Source organism: Ceratotherium simum, chromosome 33 (assembly GCF_057802395.1).
Source record: "Ceratotherium simum simum isolate JZ-2026a chromosome 33, ASM5780239v1, whole genome shotgun sequence".
Classification (NCBI taxonomy): domain Eukaryota; kingdom Metazoa; phylum Chordata; class Mammalia; order Perissodactyla; family Rhinocerotidae; genus Ceratotherium; species Ceratotherium simum.
Genome location: NC_141932.1, coordinates 23,259,663 through 23,276,976, shown reverse-complemented (window position 1 = coordinate 23,276,976; position 17,314 = coordinate 23,259,663). Strand labels below are relative to the sequence as shown.

Below are 17,314 nucleotides of genomic sequence, written 5' to 3'. Positions count from 1 at the left end.
CAGAATGCTCAATATATGTTAGTTGTTATTCTTGAGTACCCCCTACACGTCTGCTAAGTACCTACATGCACGACTCTAATCCTCATTATTATTCCCATTACACAGATGAGACGCAATCTGGCAGGGACACAGAGGTGGTGAGTGGTGGAGTCAAGCCCTAACCCTCGTCTGCCTGACTCCTCGGGTGCAATCTCTTATTCACGATGGTATATTGCACCTGCTCCCCCTCTCCAAGGCCTGGGGAGGGAAAGGGGTGAGGGCCCAACGCATGCGTTGTGATGGATGAGAAGGAGCGCCGAGCTCTGGTGGGAGGCGGGTGTGAGGGGTGAGCAAGGATTCCTGGGTCCCTGACAGAATTCCAACTCCAAGGAGGAAAGGAGGAAACAAGTTTCTGGGTTTGGAGCGGAGATGGGAGAACAACCCTTGGTCTGGGGTGCTTTAAGGGCAGAGGGCATCCGAGGGCGGCTGAGGAAAATAAAACCGAAGCCGCTTCTCTGCCGCAGCAGTAGCGACACGCGGGATCCAGACGCACGCTCTAGAATTTACAGAGCCACGGGAGTTTCCAGAGCTGTGACCGGCACCCACAGGGCGGCGCTCTAGGTCCCGCCGCCTGGCTCCCTGCACCAATTGGAACGCCGAAGGCCTTCGCCAGAAGAAGCTGATTGGTCGGTTCCGCCGCAGGGGGCGTGTGCGCACGCGGCGGGTGGGGCGGGGCCTCCCGCCGGCCAGCAGGGGGCGCGCGCCCGGCGGAGAGGCGAAGCTTCCATGGAGGGGGCGGAGGCGGAGGCGCGGGAGGGGGCCGCCGTGGCCCGGGACCTGCTGGCCCTGGGGTAAGGGGAGCGGGGCGTGGCCGGGGGTGCAGGTTTGCCACCCTTGCTGACCCCCGCTCCCTCCCGCCGCAGGTACGAGGGCTTCCCGGGGGCGGCGTCGCTGAGCACCTCGTGCCCAGACTTCCGGGCGCTGTGCGCGCGGCTGGCGGCGGAGCTGGCGGCTCTGGGCGCGCTGGAGCGGGAGCCAGAGTGGTGCGCGGGGGCGCTGAGCGGCGGCGACGGTACGCACGGAGCGGGAGGCCCGGGGTGGGGCCGCGGGGCCGCCGCGCCCTGACGTCTGCGCCCCGCAGGCCCCGGCGGGGAGGAGGCGTTCCTGCGACAGCTGGCCGGCCTGCTGCGGGAGCTGCACTGCCCGGCGCGCGCGCTCGGCGGCGGGGACTGCGGGGCGGCGCTGCGGGAGCCCGGCGCGGGCCTGCGCCTGCTGCGTGAGCCCCGGGCCCGGGGGGCGGAGCCTCCGGAGGGGCGGGCTTCCCGGGGGCGTGGTCCGGGTTTTGAGGCGGGCCAGAGGGTCCGTGGTGGGTGGGGCCAGAACATTGAGGCGGGCTCCGGGCTGCGCGATGAACAGGGTCAGAATTTTTATGGGAGTGTCCTGACAGTCCAGTGGGTTGGGTTAGGTGGAGCCCGGCAGGTGGCTCCGAAGTGGACAGGATTCAAAGCCCGAGGAGGAGCCTGGGTCTCGAAGTGGGTGGAGCTTATTCTGGAGGATGAGCCAGGGTTCTAGGTGGGCGGAGCTGGAAGGAGGGAGGTTTTGAAGCCGCTGGGAGGTTTTTGTCCTCGTAGGGAGGTGGCAGCCCTCCTTATTTGCACCGCTCCGTTTCCCTACTTTTAGGCTTTCTCTGCTCCGAGCTCCAGGCAGCCCGCCTCCTCCGCCTGCACCCCTGGCTGGATCCCCGCCCTGCGCCGCCCGGTGGCCAAGGGACAGAGGGGGGAGCCATGGTCCAGGAACTGGTCCTTGCTCTTCAAGCCCTGGGGCTGCCCAGACCCGCGCCGGGGACCCCTGCCAGCCGGCTGCTGCGGGAGTTGCACGCCAAGGTAGAGAGCCGGAGGCCCCTCCCGACCCGGGCCCCCGCACCCGGGCTCCAGCCGCTGCTGTTTTCTAGAGCTGTGACCGCCGTTCTCGATTCCGTGGCCTGGGTCCTCGGGGCTGTGGGGGCCTGGGGTCCGTGGAGGCGTCCATCCGGTGTCTGCCCAGTCAGCCTCGGACTCCTCCTTCTCCCATCAGGTCTCGGAGCTGCTGCCCTCCCTGCCTCGGGGGTCCCTGCAGCCCCTCCTCAGCTCCCCGCTGGATGCGCCCAGATGGGTAAGACTGCGTGTGGCTGTGTGTGAACAGTGTCCTCATCCAGAGATGAGGGTGCGGGGGGCCCCTCGTGCGACTGAGGTCACTTTTCCCCAGGAGGCGTTGGAGTCCCTGGCCCAGAGCCTGCAAGAGCAGTACTGCTGCCGCCGCCGGCTCCTCCTCCGGCGTTTGGACCTCACGACGTCGGCTTTCCACTGGAGTGACCGCGCAGAGGTGTGGGCTGAGGACCTTGGGGGGTCGGCAGGGAGGCCTGGCTGTGGGGCCACAATGAGGGAGGGGAACGAGGGCCCGGAGTAGAACCTTCTGCAGGTTCTCAGGCCCGAGACATTCTAGACTCCCCAGGGCATTCTAGAATTCCCAGCTCTGAGCTGGGACTGTCTTCAGAGCTATACCCCTTCTTTAGAGATGTGGGAATTGAGGCCCTGAGTGGGGAGGAGATGCTTCCAAGATGGCAGATGCCACCCGGGAGGGCTCTCGGGCACCTTCTCCATGCCCCCCCACCCAGGTCCATGGAGAGGCCATGAAGGCAGTGCTGATCCCAATCCGAGAGGCTCTGACCCCGGAAGCGGAGGTCTCCATCGCACACGTCCTGGCTGCCCGAGCCGACCTGTCTCGTCTCGTCCCAGCCACCAGCAAGGCTGCCCGCCGAGGGACCTGCTGTGCCATCAATAAGGTGCACACCTGGGGGTGGGGAAGGGCCCCAGCATCTTTGGCCTTCAAACTGGCCTGTCAACCTTTGCCCTGGTTCAGGCTTGTCCTCTCCAGCCTGGGTTCTTGGCCTCTGGACTCACCACCTCTAATCTACCCTCTCCACATGGCAACTAGGAGATGTCTAAATCAAAAATCTGACCATGTCCCTCCCTCACTCAAAAACCTTCTATGGCTCTCCAGTGCCTTCAACACAAAGTCCAACTATTTACTAAGCCCTGCTCACCTCTCCAGCTTTGGCTTAAAATCCTCCCCCAGCACCTCACCCTGTCTATTGCATTGGGTTTTAACCATTTTTAACGGCAGAAGTACCCTCTGTTCAGTGATTCCATATTTAGCCTCATACTGCTCGGTGTAAATAGTCTTATAGTTATGTGAATGAGTCTTAGGGAATAAAGTCTAGCACAGCAGCAACTGAGGCAAAATTTAAGTTAAGAAAAACGGTTATTTGTTTTAAGGAAATATAGGGAGTAAATATTCCAGGTGATGCACGAGTGATGTATATTTAGGAAAAAACACTGGTTTGCTGGAAATAGTATACAAAGCCCCAGATATGAAATAGACCAAAGTTGAGGTGTCCCTGTTAATATTGGTGGGGACTTGGATCTCTACCATCATCCTCTCCTTTCTTTTTATTTCCTTCTTGCTGAGGCTCCTGGAAGCCAGTTTGAAAGCACCAGGCCTGTATCTTGCCCCGTGCAGCCCCCGCCCCCACCCCCTGGTTGCCACTGCAACCAGATAGTCAACATCCGCTCTTCCTTTTTCAACCTCATGCTGTTCCCTTTGCCCTCTGGCCCCCTTGTCCGAAATATTTTTCTTCTCTGAAACTCAAGTCTAATCAACTCGCAGGTGCTTATGGGCGACGTGCCAGACCGAGGGGGCCGCCCCAGTGAGCTGGAGGCTCCCATGCCCAGCTGGAAGGACAGAAGAGAGGACAGAGGTGGGCAGAAGGCAGGCCGCCAGGGCTGGGGCCACAAGAAGAAGAAGAAGAAGTAAAGGGGACCGGTGGTGGGGAGGGGTCCCCTACGAGATGCTGACGCCATCGATGACCTCTGGAGGCTCAGTCTCAGGGTTTCCCTGGGCACCTGGCACCCAGGCCCCACATCCCCTGTCCCTGGGGGGGACTGTCCCCCCCATGTCCACCACTCAACACCAAAGACCGTGTTCTCTGGAAAATAAATTTAATTTCTGACAGCCGTAGGACCCATCTCTGGGGGGCCAGGTGAGGGGTGCTCGGGTTTGAGGAGGCCTAGGGGGTCTGTGTCATAACAGGCCCCTGATGCTCTGACCCTCAGAGTCCTTTGCTCTTCGGCCACACATCCTTCCCTTCCTGTCGGCGTGGGGAAGGGGACACGCAGGCTGGGACAAACATTTATCAGGCACCCCCCATGCGCCAGCCCTGTGCTAGGCACTGGGGACACAGCAGTGAAAGAGAGAATAAGCCCCCTGCTCTCCTGGAGCTGCCATTTCCCTGGGGAGGAGGGGCGGACATTCAACAAGATAAATAGGTAAAAAGTATAGTTTGTCACATGGGGAAAGGACTTTGGAGAGAAATAAAGCAGGAAGGCAGGATTGGCACGGAGGAGGATTGCAACTGTGAGCACAGTCGCAGAGGCCTCGCTGAGAAGGTGACACTTGAGCTAAGTCCCAAAGAGGGAGCCATGTGGGCCTCTGGGGAAGAGTGTTCCAGACAGAGGGAATGGCCAGTGCAAAGGCTCTGAGGTAGGAGTATTTTTGGCATGTTCAGGGACCATCGAGGCCAGAGTAGTGGAAGCAGGATGAGTAAGGGGGCGAGTGGTGGGAGGTGAGGTCGGAGAGGTGATGGGGCAGGTCGTGTGGGGTGGGCCACAGGGAGGACTCTGGCTTTTTCCCTGAGAGATGGAGCCACTGGACGGCTCTGAGTAGGGGAGGCATGTGATCTGACTCTGGTGTCCACAGGGTCCCCGTTCATCCCTTCTCTAGCCTTCTGTCTCTGGAACCCCAGAGTTTGGAACTCGGCCCACCCTGTCCCCTCCCCCTCCTGATCCGTGCTGTCAATGTAGCGCACTTTAGAGGGAGACGAAGACCTGGGTTTGAGTCCGGCCTCCGCGGGCAGCTTAACCTCACTGGGCCTCAGTTTCCTCATCTGTAAAATGGAGATTTAAGGAGTCAGTGAGATGATGCCCAAGTCTAAATGCCCCCAGCACGGCGCCGCATAGTTCCTGAGTGCAGGAGAAGGGAGTACGGTTAATAGCCGTTCTGATGGAAAGAAGGTGACTTTTGGAGTAAGAGACCATGGTTCTCCCACGAAGGCACAGGGATGGGGAGCCGGCGATGCCCGTGGGGGTTCTGCTGGAGGCCCAGTGACAGGACTCGGGACTGACCGGGGGAGGGGAGAGAGAAGAGACCAAGGCCGTGTCTAGGAGTCCGGCTTGGAGGACTGGGCGGGTGGCGAGGCCGTCGCTGGGAGGGGGACCTGGAAGGGGGAAGACAGTGATGTGGGGGCTGTCCAGTGTCTCGGAGACGCTTCACTGCCAGGGGCAGAGCCCCCTCAGATGTTTGCTAAGGGGATGAATCAATGTCCCCTGTGGATATATATATATATTTTTTATCTGAGTATCTCTACCTTTGGATAGCGGAATATACTCCACTGATGTTTATTATAACTCCTGATATGTTGGGCTTTATTCTTGCCATCTTACTATTTTCTTTCTTTTTTTCTCCCTAAAATCCTTTTTCTGTTCTACTAGTGGCTACCCCTCCCCCCCAACATACGGAAAATTCTGTTTTTCTATCAACATTAAAACTTAACCAGTAGCTATACCCTTCTACTCAAGCATTTGAGGACTTCTGCACATTTTACTTTCCTGTGCTTCCCCAAATCTGCCTGGGTTCCCCAGGGCAAAAGGCCTGGTGCCCCCTGTACCAGGTCGGGGGGACAGTCCCTCCTCACCGGCTCTGGTTCCCGGGAAGGGTGTGGGGGCTCCGTCTGGGTCCACGCATGGCGAAGGTGGCCCCCCGTCTCTGGCTCCAGGGACAGTGTGTAGGAGAGCTTGTCCTCGGAGCCTGTTGGTGAGGTGTGGATGGGAGGGAGGTGGGGGTGACAGGAAGGGCCTCAGGGCCTTGGAATTGGTCCCCACCCACCAGGCCCCCTTCCCAGGACTGCTCCCCCCGGGTCTTACCCCAGCTGGCGTGGGGAGCTGGTGCAGGCGGGACAGGGGCGTCTGGTGGGCTGGCGTCACCCTTGGCCCCTGGCCTCTTCTTACACTCTATCTTCACCTGGTCTCGGCAGTGTTTGTGGCAACACAGCCCACAGTCTGGGCGACGGTCAGTGGTTAGTGGCCAGACGCCCAGCCCGTGCCCCCCCGGATCCCTCCCCACCACCGACGCCCCACTCACCCTGACAGCGGTAGCCGTGCTTGGTGACACCCCAGAGCTGGGAAGAGAAAGCAGAAGAGGTTACCTAGGCTGGGGGGCGTGGGCTGTGGATGGGAGCGGCTGTCTGGAAGTGTGGAAACCATCCAGGTTTGGGAAATCCTCAAGGCTAGAGGCTTAAGTGGGATCTGAGGATTAAAGGAATTTGGGGTAATCTCAAGTTTGGGGAGTCAGCTAGGATGCTGGAATTAAGGAAAATTTGGTTTTTTTGTGTGAGGAAGATCAGCCCTGAGCTAACATCCATGCCAATCCTCCTCTTTTTGCTGAGGAAGACTGGCCCTGGGCTAACATCCGTGCCCATCTTCCTCCACTTTATGTGGGACGCCACCACAGCGTAGCTTGACAAGCGGTGCCTCGGTGCATGCCCAGGATCCGAACCCGGGCCGCCAGCAGCGGAGCGCACACACTTAACTGCTGTGCCATGGGGCCAGCCCTAGAATTAGGTAAAATTTGGAATTAATAAAATGTAAATGCTATGGGCAGGGATTATGTCTGTGTTTCCTGCTGTCCCCTACCCCAACCCCGGAGCCTAGAACCGTGCCAGGCACACAGGAGGGGTTCAGTGAATACTGAGTGAATGAAAGTGTGAACTTGGGAAGTAATTCAGGGTCTGTGAATTAGTCTCGGATTGCAGATGAAGAGATTTGTCTGTTGTCCAGAGTTTGAGGACACCTTGAATTTGGAAATTATCCAGGGCTCCAATTCTCTGGAGCCTACAGACTTGGAGATTGATTCTGTTTGGAGGTAATCTACCCAGGTTTGTAGATTACCCAGGGTTTTAGATACTATCCGCGGTGTGGCGGTCACCCAGGATGGAGATGATCTGGGACTTGGGCATTATCTAGACTCCGGAATTATGCAGGATGTAGGGAGTACCCGGTGTTCTGAGTTCACGTGACGTGGGGATTGAGGTGGAGGATATTCTGGAATTTGGGGATTATCTGGGGCTTGGGCGCTGTGTGCGCTCCGGGGTGGGGCTGGCCTTCTGAGCCCGGCTGTGAGGAGCTGGGGCACCCGGGGGGACATGGGCCCTGAGGGTGGGGGGGGCAGGTGCTCACGAAGCCGCTGCAGCTGTTGCAGAAGGCGGGCTTGCGGAAGGTGACCTCGTGGAAGGTGTGCAGGAAAGCCAGGCCCAGCTTGGAGCAGATGGCGCTGGCCCGGAGCAGGTACTCCGTCAGCTCCTCTCGGCTGAAGGAGCCACTCCTGGGGGCAGAGTGGTGCCTCAGCGTGACCGGCCCCTTTCTCCCAGACCCAGGAGTCCTGGCAGCCCCAGGCTCCTCGTTTGGGGGACCAAGGAGATGGGCTCACTCACCCCTGGCAGGGGGGTGGGTGAAGCCCATGGCAGGCGAAGGGGAAGTTGCCGGAGAGGCGCTCAAAGTCCTCCTGGGAGATGGTGCCTCGGCCTTCAGAGTCGTAGTTCTTGAACACGGACTTCAGAGGAGCATGGGACGGGGAGAGTGAGGCCAAGTCCTGGTCCCCATGGCCTCAGCTCCCCTGTACAGATCTCTCCCCTCCTGGCCCCCAGCGGCCAGGCTGCAGTCCCCTCCTTACCTCCACCAGCTGCTCCACGTGCCGGCCCAGGGTGACCCTGTCGGGCTTGGCCGTCACGCCAGGGGCCCACTCCACCACCAGGGGCGCCTTAAAGGGGGAGGGGGGCTGGGGCAGGGACAGAGGGGCGCAGTCAGTCAGGGCCTAGGCCTGGGCTGGAGGGCAGAGGGCGGGGGCAGGTCTCACCAGACTTTTGGGACAGCGGGGCTCCCGGGCGTAAGAAAGCTCGTAGATCTCGTCCTCCGTGTAGAAGAGATCCAGGGAAAGCTGGGGGCGGGCCGGGCGTTACAGACCCTCCTCGTCTGCATCCTCCTCCCCACGGCCCGCGCCTGCCTGGAACCCCACTCATCCTCTTCCCGAAGCCCCTCTTCTTTGGGGACCCCGGCTCCTCTCTCCCCCTGAGCCCCATCCACTCCACAACGCCATCCCCTCGCCCGGAAATGCCATCTTCTCACTGAGGCTTTTTTGATCCTATTTAAAAATAATAGTGACAGCAAACCCCTGTCCCTTTCCCTGCCCGTTTCTGCTTTAATGTCCTCTGTAGCACTTATCATCCAGAAGACTGTATGACTAACTGATTTACTGTGTTTTATTGACTCTCTCCCCCACTAGGAAGTCAGCCCCACACGAACAGCAATCATTTTTTCTGACATGGTCACTACTGTGGACCGAAATGCCTGAAGCACACGGCAGGCGCTCAGTAAAGATCTGGGCTGATGGCCTTCCAGAATCAGCGAAGTGTAAGGCCTTGGGCACCCGTCATCTTAGGGCAGGCCCTGCAGTCAGAAGGGCCCCCACTTCGTTGAATGCCCTGCTGTCACCATCTTGACATTCTTAAGAATTTTGAATGAGGAGCCCCACATTTTCACTTTGCACTGGGCCCTGCAAATTTTGTAGCTGGTCCTGTCTTAGGGTCTGAAAATCAGCCTTAGACTACAGAGCCTTCGGAACCCCAGTCTCTCTCAATTTATAGCTCCCTAGACTATAAACATGTATAAATAATATATATATAAAATAAAATATAGCCGGAATCCCACACTCCCAGTCTTGGGACACAGCGTGGTGGTTAACGTATGTTAACACACAGGTTCTGAAGCTGGCTTGCCTGGGTTCAAATCCAGGTTTTACTGCTGTGGGACCTCAGCAGCAAGTGACCGCACCTCATGGGCCTCAGTTTCCCAATCTGTAGAATGGGCACGATAAGGGTCCCCGCCTCGTAGGGTTGTGAGGATGGAATGAAGTGCTCTATAGAGAGTGTTTATCACAGTGCCTAGCACATAGTAAGTGATCAATAACTGCTACTAGCTTTTTGCTTAGGTTCCTGGATATGTTGAAGCTTGGAATTTTGGACTAGTGACTTGAGAAGCTCAGAGCTCAGGAGTGTGAAAGCCCAAAGCAGTCCTGGAGCCCAGATCAATGGATACTCGAGTTGCTGGGGAAAAAACGCATCACTTACATAGAGCTCACTCTGTCCAGATACTATTCTAAGTACTTTCCATGAATTATATTATTGATTGATCTTCTCAACCACTCTCTGAAGCGAGTCCTATTATTATTCCCATTTGGCAGATTAGGAAACTGAGGCTGAGGGGTCAAGTGACTTGCCCAAGGCCACACAGCTAGAAACAAGAACAGACCCAGAAGCTCTGGCTTCACAGCCCGTGCAGCCCGGCGCCCTGCTCTCCCGGCCCTGCAGCCTCTGGTCTTCAGGCCCCTGGGCCTCTGCCCCCGGCCTGCCTCACCGTGAGCAGATGCAGCAGGTCCTGGCTGGCGCTGCAGGGCGGGTGCTGCCTCTGGAGGGCTGCCAGCTCCTGCAGCCGCAGGTACAGGCTGTTGAGCTTCGGCAGGTGCAGGCGGCCGTCGGGCAGCCTGTCGGGCTGGGCCTCGTGCAGGGACACCAGGTCCTTGAGGTGCACGCCCAGGAGGGGCAGCCGGAAGCCTGAGCAGCTGGCCCAGGCGCGGCGGTACCGAGCGTAGTTGTTGTGGGCGGCGAGGAGCTCAGTCAGCTCCAGCAGGGCCTGTGTGCGAGGACGTGTCGTGGAGGGGGGCAGTTCTGTTCCCTCAGCCCCCCCTGAGGGGAATATCCTAGCGGCCTGTGTGGGCTCCAGACCCCCGGGGGCCCAGTGGCATTTTGGACACCCCGTGAGTCCCCCCACACCCACGCTGGCCTCAGCATCTCCCCAAACTGCCCTTCCTCTGGGTCCTCACCTCAGAAAGGCCCTGCTAGCCCCCATTCCTCAGGCTAGAGTGATTTTTCAAGAACACAAATCTGATCATGGTGCTGCCCTCATGCCCAGACCTTCCCTAGCTCCCCATTGCCCTCTGGATAAAGCCCAGGCGACTTAGTCCAGCCTGCAAGGCTCAACAGGATCTCCTGCTGGCCGTCTCCAGCCTGATTTCCTGCCACTTCCTGACCTCAGCCACACACCAGACTCACGAAGGACTCACTCTCCCCAGGACATCCCCAACCATGATCCTCCCGTGAGGGGCCCAAATGTCGGCGTCCTTGGGGGCGTCATTTCACACCCCACCTGGACTGCATGTTCTAGCATCTCTCTCACCCATCTCCGCCAGTCCTGCTCAGGACCAGGCACACAGAGTAGCGAGGGTCAGCTAGATGCGTGGATGGATGAGGAGGGAGGAAGAATGACAGAGCAGGACAGATCCTGGGGGTCTGTTGGATTTGAAGGAGCAAAGTTTCTCGACGGCCCCAGGGCCCCTGGGCAGGGACGGAGAGGGCCGGGGAAAAGTATGGTGGTTCAGGATAATTAACCATGGGAACTTTGGGGAGGGGAGCGGGGGCTCACCTTGGTGCTGTCAGGGCTCAGGTGGGCATAGGAGTCCTTGAGTCTGGAGATGGCACTGTGACACAGGCCCCCGGTGACCGCCATCAGCGTGTTGAAATTATGCAGCTGGCGGAGGCTCTAGGGAGGGCGATGCAGACATGGCGGGCGTCACATGGAGGGCAGACAAGTGGGGGTTCAGATGACAGCATCCCAGTTGAGTTGGGGAGTGGACCACAAGCAGATCTGTGGGCATTCCCCGGGGGTCAGGCAGGTGACACAACTGATGTGAGGTCAGAAGACAGTGGCGGGAGTCAGGCAAGCACGGGGAGTTGGACAGGTTTGGGGACTAACAGGTGAGAGATTCAGACAGGTGTCAGGGTGTTGAGGAGTCCGGTGAGGGGAGACAAGAAGGCCTGGGCTCTGGGCGGCAGTTAGGCCCCGGCCGAGGCGCACGGGGCCAGAGGGATATGGAGGGCTCAGACAGACGTGAGAGACAGGTGTGGGGTCAGCGGGTGGGCGCAGGGGCAACTGCTCCACCCCCCGCCTTTTTCAAGTTTGAAGGGCGGACGTCGCTGTGGGGAGAGGGTGGGGCCAGGGAGGAGTGGAAGATGCTCAGACCGAGGGGACCCCAGCCAGACGCCAGAACCCCCAGTCTGAGGGGCGGTCTGAGGGGCCGGGCAGGGGAAGCGAGGCGAGAGAAGACGCCAGAGGAAGGGCGTGGTCTGCGAGGAAGTACGCAAGGCCACGCCGGGGGAAGGAGGGCTTCCCTTTTCTCCAGAAGGGAGGGAAGGTAACTGGAAGAGAGGGGGGAAGGGAGGGGCGTGACACCGTGGGGCGGGGCCGGGGAGAGCCCCGACGTGATGGAGAGAGAGGCCCTCGCTGTCCGGCTGGGGCCTGGGGACTGGGGTGGAGGGTGATGCAAAGGGGGGCATGAAAGAGACGTTTTCACTGCCCTGGGGATAGAATATTCGGGCATAGGGCTTGGGGGACGGAGGTGGGATGTCAACAGCCACGCCTAGGACCAAGGGGTTTCACGCAGTGATATCAAAGCCAGGGAAGAAGCGCCGTCACAGTCCCGGGTTAGAACTAGGGGACTGAGGCCTCGGGGGCGGGGCCGGGGTGGTGACGTCACCGCCCGGGATGGCCAGCTGGGCCGGGGGTGAGATGACTGGGGGCGCTGGCGCTGTCAGCCCCGGGACCAGCCTCACCTGTGCCACGTGGATGAACTTGTCCAGCACCTGCGCGCGCTGGGCCGGCCCCGGGCGGCTCAGCACCATGACCTGCACCCAGCGGGACACGCTGTTGCTGAGCCCGACGGAGCCCTCCAGGGCCGGGCAGCCCCGCACGGAGCCCTGCAAAACGTAGCCCCGCAGGTCCTGGGGCTGGGGGTGAGGCGGGCGTCAGGGGGGCCGCGGCGCGCAGGCCCTGCCCCTCACGCGTCCATCCCCCAGCAGTCACGACCTCGGCTGTGCTAGCCTGGCCGTTACATGTCCCTGCCGTCACCACGGCCCTCTCCCATCTGAGGAGAAATGTTTAAATAAAGCCAGGCACTATTCTGAGCCCTTGGTTATATTAACTGATTTAATCCTCACATCGACTCTATGAAGTGAATGCTCTATTATTCCCATTTTACAGAGGAGGCCACTGAGTCACAGAGAGGATAAGGAATTGGTTCAGGGCGTGATGCTCTTAACTGTACACCTGACTGGTATCTAGCCAGCAAAGGGAAGGATGGCCAAGACGGCATGAAAGCAATTTCTATTTGTTCTGCTCAAGGGTCCAGCATCCATCCCACGTCCACTGCACTGTGTGTGTGTGTGTGTGTGTGTGTGAGTGTACACACAATCAGGAAATTTTCACATGAAGGAACCAGGTCCCCACCTTCCCTTGAAATGATGATGGCAATAGCTAACAATTATATATAGGTTGAAACACATGAAATTACCATTTGGGTAGGTAAAATATGGCAATTTCAAATGATTCTACCAGAGAGCATTTACTCTGGACCAGGCACTGATGCTATGAGGCAGGAACTGTTAAATCTCCCTTTTTACAGATAACGGGACTGAGGCACAGTGCATGTCAATGCTTCTCAAATAAACGAATAAGTAATAAAATATTTTGAGTACTTACTATGTGCAAGCACTATGCAAGCATTCTTAAATGGACGTATTAATTTATTTCTCCCACCCCTCCAATGAAGTATTATGACCTCCATTTTACAAATGAGAAAACAGAGAACCAGAGAGGTTGAGAAACTAGTTCAAAGTTACACAGGTAAGAAGGGGCCAATGGATTTGAACCCAGGGGCTCTGTGCTCAGTCAGCTTAACTCATTTTCTGGACCTTTGAGCACCCGAGTGGGAGAGTTTGAGATCATGCCCGGCGCCCACGAAGGGGTCCTCCCTGAGCCCTCCCCAGTTGGGGGAGGGGGTCCTCACCGTGATAGCCTGGAACGACTGGAACTCTAGGTAAGTGAGGTGCTGAGCCAGCTCCCCTGTCTCCAGGTGGTCGAATAGCAAGGACACTTTGCGCTTTTTGCCCAGGCCTGGGCTGCTCATGGGGGTTGGGGGGCCGGGGCCACCCGGGCTCAGGCTGGGGGCAAAGAGGGGCAGGGTATTGCAGGGGCTCGGGGTGGGGGGGGATGCGGGTGTGGAGGGAGGTGGCGGGGCTGACTCACAGGTTGGAATGGTCTCCCAGGCTCCTCTGGGCCGGGCTGCCTTGCTGCTCTACCATGGCCCAGAAGCGACCTATAACTTCTTCTAACTGGGGCTCCTGGTGCACCGTCTCAGGGTGCTGGGTCAGCCAGTACCTGAAGGTGGTTTAGAGATAGTGGGATGAGGCTGGGGGTGAGGCTGGGGAAGGTCTCTAAAAGGGGTGTCTTGGGCTGAGGAATCTCCAGGTGCTGGGCTGGGAGTCTCTGGAGGATCAGGGTTTGGAGAGGCACCAGGCTGGGGCCATCTCTGGGAGCAGGATGGGGCTCTCTTACAGGCTCGGGAATCAATGAGACATAGACTGGGGGGATCTCTTGGAGGTGGGACTGTAGGAAGCAGGATAGTGGGGGCGTCTCGGGAACTAAGCTGGGGGCCTCTGGGGTGAGATTTTGGGGGAACAGGGTGAGGGAGTCTTAGAAGCTAGGCTGGGGTATATGGGAGGTAAGGGTTTTGGGGATCAGAGCTGGAGGCCTCTGGGCACTAGCTAGGAGAGAGTCTATGGGATCTGGTCAGGAGTCTCCAAGAGATGAGGTTCTAAGGAGCAGAACTGGGAGGGTCTTAGGAACCAAACCAGGGGCGTCTCAGAAGTGGGATTTGGGGGAGCAGGCCTTGGTGGGTCTGTGGGGAACTGGGCTGGGGAGTTCTTGGGAGGTGTTTGGGGGCTGGGCAGCAGGGTGGGGGTCTTAGGTCATGGGAGTAGAGTTCGTGGCCCAGCCCTACCTGACCAGGTGACAGATCTGCAGCCGCCTCAGCTCCTGCGTGTTCCCTGAGGCCTCCTGGTACTTGAGTTCTGGTCAAGGCTCTGTCATCCAGCGTCCCAGACCTGCCTGCTCACCCTGTCCCCATCTCCCAGGTTCTCATGTCTCTGCCCTCTACCCCCTGCTCCCGGCCCTGGGAGGATATAAGGTCAGCAGACGGGCAGCAAGGTGCGCGGAAGGCAGCACCCAACTGTGCATGGCGAGCACCATGTTGAGAACGTGGTCCCTGCGGCACAGGCTGCCAGCTGAGTCTGGGGGCGGGAGAAGGGGACACGTCAGAACGGCCCTGGGCAGTGGGCTGCACAGTCTCTGGAGCTGGTTGGACCGCCTGGTTCAAACCCCAGCTCTACCAGTGACCCCCTGCATGAACTTGGGCGAGCAACTTAACCTCCTTGTGCCTCAGTTTCCTTGTCTGTACTGTGCATAGACCAGCACAGCTCCTGGCAAGTCATTTTGAAGATCAAAATAGCATCAGACTTCCTCCCCCTCTGCATCGCAGGAAAAAGAAATGCAGGTGTCACTCTTATCCCTAATATAGTGACTGAGATTCATTGCACACACCCTGCTCCCATTTTATACCCCGCAAAACTGAGGCCTAGAGAGAGGTGGGTGCTTGGCCCAACCTTAGAACTGGGGAGGCTGGCCAGGGAGGGGCACACTCACCGAAGGACTGAATGCATTTCTCCAGCAGCTCGTCCTCGCTGCAGCCCTCATTCAGCATGCCCAGAGCCATGGAGGCCATGACCTTGCTGATTTCCCGAGGGCTGGGGCATGTCTTGTGGCGCCGGGCCTGCCGGGGCCGGTCCCGCCCTCCTGTATTCCCTGAGCATTCCTGGTGGGACTTCCTGTGGGCACACACCCCCAGGGCATCAGGAGAGCCCCTTCCTTCGGGCAGACCCCCAGAATTTTTCTTGACCCCAAAGCCCCGGAGCATCATGGGAAAGACTTCCTGTTGGCAGACCCCTTGGATTACTCCTGATCTCCCAGGGAATCATAGGAGAAGACCCCCAGAATCATTCTTGTCCTCCCCAGAGGGAATCATGGGAGATTCTGCCTTCAGGGAGATGCCTAAGAATTCCCCTTTGCTCTCCAATGCCCGTCCCTCCTGCCCCCAGCCATCATGAGAGCAGCAGACCCCTGAGATTCCATCTCTCCCCCATCCCCCACCTTGACCCCCACTAAGGTGACAGATCCTTCCCCCAAGCCAGCACTTCCGTAGGACCTGAGTCTTAGCCGCCAGCCTGGGTCCCTAGATTTGGTGCCTGGTGAGAAGATACGGGTGCAAGTAGCCTCCCCAGGGCTCTTCAGAGCTGGGCGAGGTCCCTGGGTTTGAGGCAGCTTCAAGGAAAGTTTAAAAATAACCCTCACTCTGCCTTGTGCCTCCCTGAGGCTCATGTTCCAGTTGGGCACAGAGGGTAAGGAGAGACAGAGATGGTGGAGGAAGGAGGGAGCAGAATCCAGGCAGAATGGCCTTGGCTTCCACAAGAGTCAGACAAAACTGGGGTGGAAAAATTTATGCTGGCTGTGTGACTTTGTGTTAGTCACTTAATTTCTCTGGCCTCAATTTCCTTATATGAAAAATATAAGACATTTTTCATAGGTCATCCTTAGACCTTGGCCGGGAATTTATTATGAACATTCGATGCCTTGCTTTTCAAAAGTGCTAAATAAGGGACCTAGTTTGCTTAAGCTGTTAAGTGGGCAGAGGTGGGAAAGTTGAACTGGAGATGCAGAGAGAGAAAGTGATGGAGGAAACTAGAAGCCAGGCCTGGGGCATGGGGGTGAAACCAGAAATTGAGGGACCCTACTAACAAGGGCGCTGTAAATCAATAATGAATGTTGTTGAGTAACAGGAGGCATTTAGTGAGTCCTGAATATGTACTGGGCAGAAAGCTGAGCACCTGTGTAGATCAGTAGTTCTCAAAGCATGGTCCCCAACCTATACCAACAGCATTGCCTGGGAACTTGATATAAACACAGATTCTCAGGCCCCCACCCCAGACCTACAGAATCAGAAACTTTGGATGAGCCCAGCAACCTGTGTCTTACAAGCCCTCAAGGTAGTTCTGATGCTTGCTTAAGCTTGGGGAGCACTAGTCTAGACTGTCTCACTGAGGACTTAAGCGCCCCTCCAAGGAGGGACTAAGATTATTGTATTGACAGAAGAAGAAACTGAGGCACAGAGCAGTTAAATGACTTATCTAAGATCACGCAGCCAGAAAATGAGGCAGTCAGGTCTCCACCACCAAATTGGTGGGTATTATGGGGAGGGGACCCCTTTGCCCATCAGAGACATGCTGGAGGAGGCTGGAGGAGCTGCCCAGGCTAGGGACCCAGCCACCATGGCCCCTGTGAGTGACAGGAAGTGCATTCCAGAACCTGCTGGCAAAGCCAGCTGCTAGGCCCTTACCTGCAGACTGTCTGCCCCCTGCAGTGTCTGGAGCAGCCAGGAGTGGTTTCAGAGGCAGCGGAGCCGCCTTGCCCTGCGGTCACACTCCCCTACCCCAGGGTAGGGCCCTGCGGGAGCCTAGAGTTTCCAGTCCAGGGGAACTGTGATGGGGAACCAGGAAGATCCCAGAGAGGACAGAGACACCCAGCCTAGAGAGCTTGGATGAGGGGTGGCGGGGGAGAAGGGCTACGGAGCAGTTCAAACTCCAGAGAGTGGGCGCACGAGACACAGACACTCATACAAGCAGCCCCAGCCCTAGCGGGCTCTGGACTCCCTGAGCATCTTTCCACCTGGTGCCCCTGCTCCAGCTCCTAGAGGAGCTAGACACCCTACCCCCCTGGTTAGTGCCTCCCTAACCTTCCCATGCAGCCAGAGGCCCAGGGGCCTGGGGTGCTCCTGGTCTCCTTGGGGAGGGTCCTCTCACCTCTTGCTGTCTTTCCTGTTCATGCTTCCTTGTGGGGGCGGGGGTCTTGTAAGAGTCTGGCTCAGCTCCTCCCCTCTCACCAATGCTCCAGCTTCTCAGCCCCTTGGGAGCTGGGGCCTCCTCCGCACTTGGGAAGGAAAGAGGAACTGCCCCTCTGCACCCAGCCCCAGGCCAGGGGGAAGGAAGAGGCTGGGGAGAGACCGAAGGTCCCCTCCCCCCACTCGGGGATCCCTTCAGGCTGAGGTTTCCGGTGCTGCCGGCCCCCACCCCCCCCATCGCTCAGCGGGCTCTCTATCTCCCCATCTGTCTCTAGACCCGTGATTCTCTGTTCTGTCACTGTCACACTTCAATAAAAGCAGTTTCTTTTAAAGTATGCTTAATATGACA

The 17,314-nt window shown here is 58.2% G+C and overlaps 2 protein-coding genes across 3 annotated transcripts; one reads left to right on the top strand and one right to left on the bottom strand.

The window, feature by feature from the left end:
* Positions 1–738: 738 nt before the first annotated feature.
* On the top strand, positions 739–4,029 carry TSLIG3C (tRNA splicing ligase complex subunit 3C). 2 transcript variants are annotated; one of them, XM_087421799.1, is made up of 8 exons: positions 739–830; positions 903–1,051; positions 1,121–1,255; positions 1,660–1,862; positions 2,053–2,130; positions 2,224–2,340; positions 2,633–2,800; positions 3,685–4,029. In XM_087421799.1, exons 1-8 carry the CDS (start codon positions 766–768, stop codon positions 3,829–3,831), a joined length of 1,062 nt encoding a protein of 353 aa, XP_087277925.1. In that variant the 5' UTR covers positions 739–765; the 3' UTR covers positions 3,832–4,029. The 2 variants fall into 2 exon arrangements, with proteins under 2 accessions (XP_087277925.1, XP_087277926.1); XM_087421800.1 differs by lacking the exon at positions 1,121–1,255.
* Positions 4,000–17,084, bottom strand: RASGRP4 (RAS guanyl releasing protein 4). The gene is made up of 17 exons (XM_014796187.2): positions 16,928–17,084; positions 14,718–14,899; positions 14,200–14,305; positions 14,017–14,079; positions 13,263–13,394; positions 13,024–13,177; positions 11,792–11,965; positions 10,605–10,721; positions 9,540–9,815; positions 7,984–8,064; positions 7,801–7,905; positions 7,562–7,680; positions 7,308–7,452; positions 6,214–6,250; positions 5,997–6,131; positions 5,768–5,880; positions 4,000–5,290 (listed from the first exon to the last, which is right to left on the bottom strand). Exons 1-17 carry the CDS (start codon positions 16,948–16,950, stop codon positions 5,234–5,236), a joined length of 2,019 nt encoding a protein of 672 aa, XP_014651673.1. The 5' UTR covers positions 16,951–17,084; the 3' UTR covers positions 4,000–5,233.
* Between the last annotated feature and the right edge of the window lie 230 nt (positions 17,085–17,314).

Excerpts from the sequence above, each read along its gene's own strand:
- TSLIG3C (XM_087421799.1), top strand. The coding sequence starts at position 766 with ATGGAGGGGGCGGAGGCGGAGGCGCGGGAGGGGGCCGCCGTGGCCCGG. Across the intron at positions 1,863-2,052 it reads TGCGGGAGTTGCACGCCAAG|GTCTCGGAGCTGCTGCCCTC; the intron begins GTAGAGAGCCGG and ends TTCTCCCATCAG. Across the intron at positions 2,801-3,684 it reads CCTGCTGTGCCATCAATAAG|GTGCTTATGGGCGACGTGCC; the intron begins GTGCACACCTGG and ends ATCAACTCGCAG.
- RASGRP4 (XM_014796187.2), bottom strand. The coding sequence starts at position 16,950 with ATGAACAGGAAAGACAGCAAGAG. Across the intron at positions 14,900-16,927 it reads AACAGGAAAGACAGCAAGAG|GAAGTCCCACCAGGAATGCT; the intron begins GTGAGAGGACCC and ends GTGTGCCCACAG. Across the intron at positions 6,251-7,307 it reads GCAACAGCTGCAGCGGCTTC|CTCTGGGGTGTCACCAAGCA; the intron begins GTGAGCACCTGC and ends TTCTCTTCCCAG.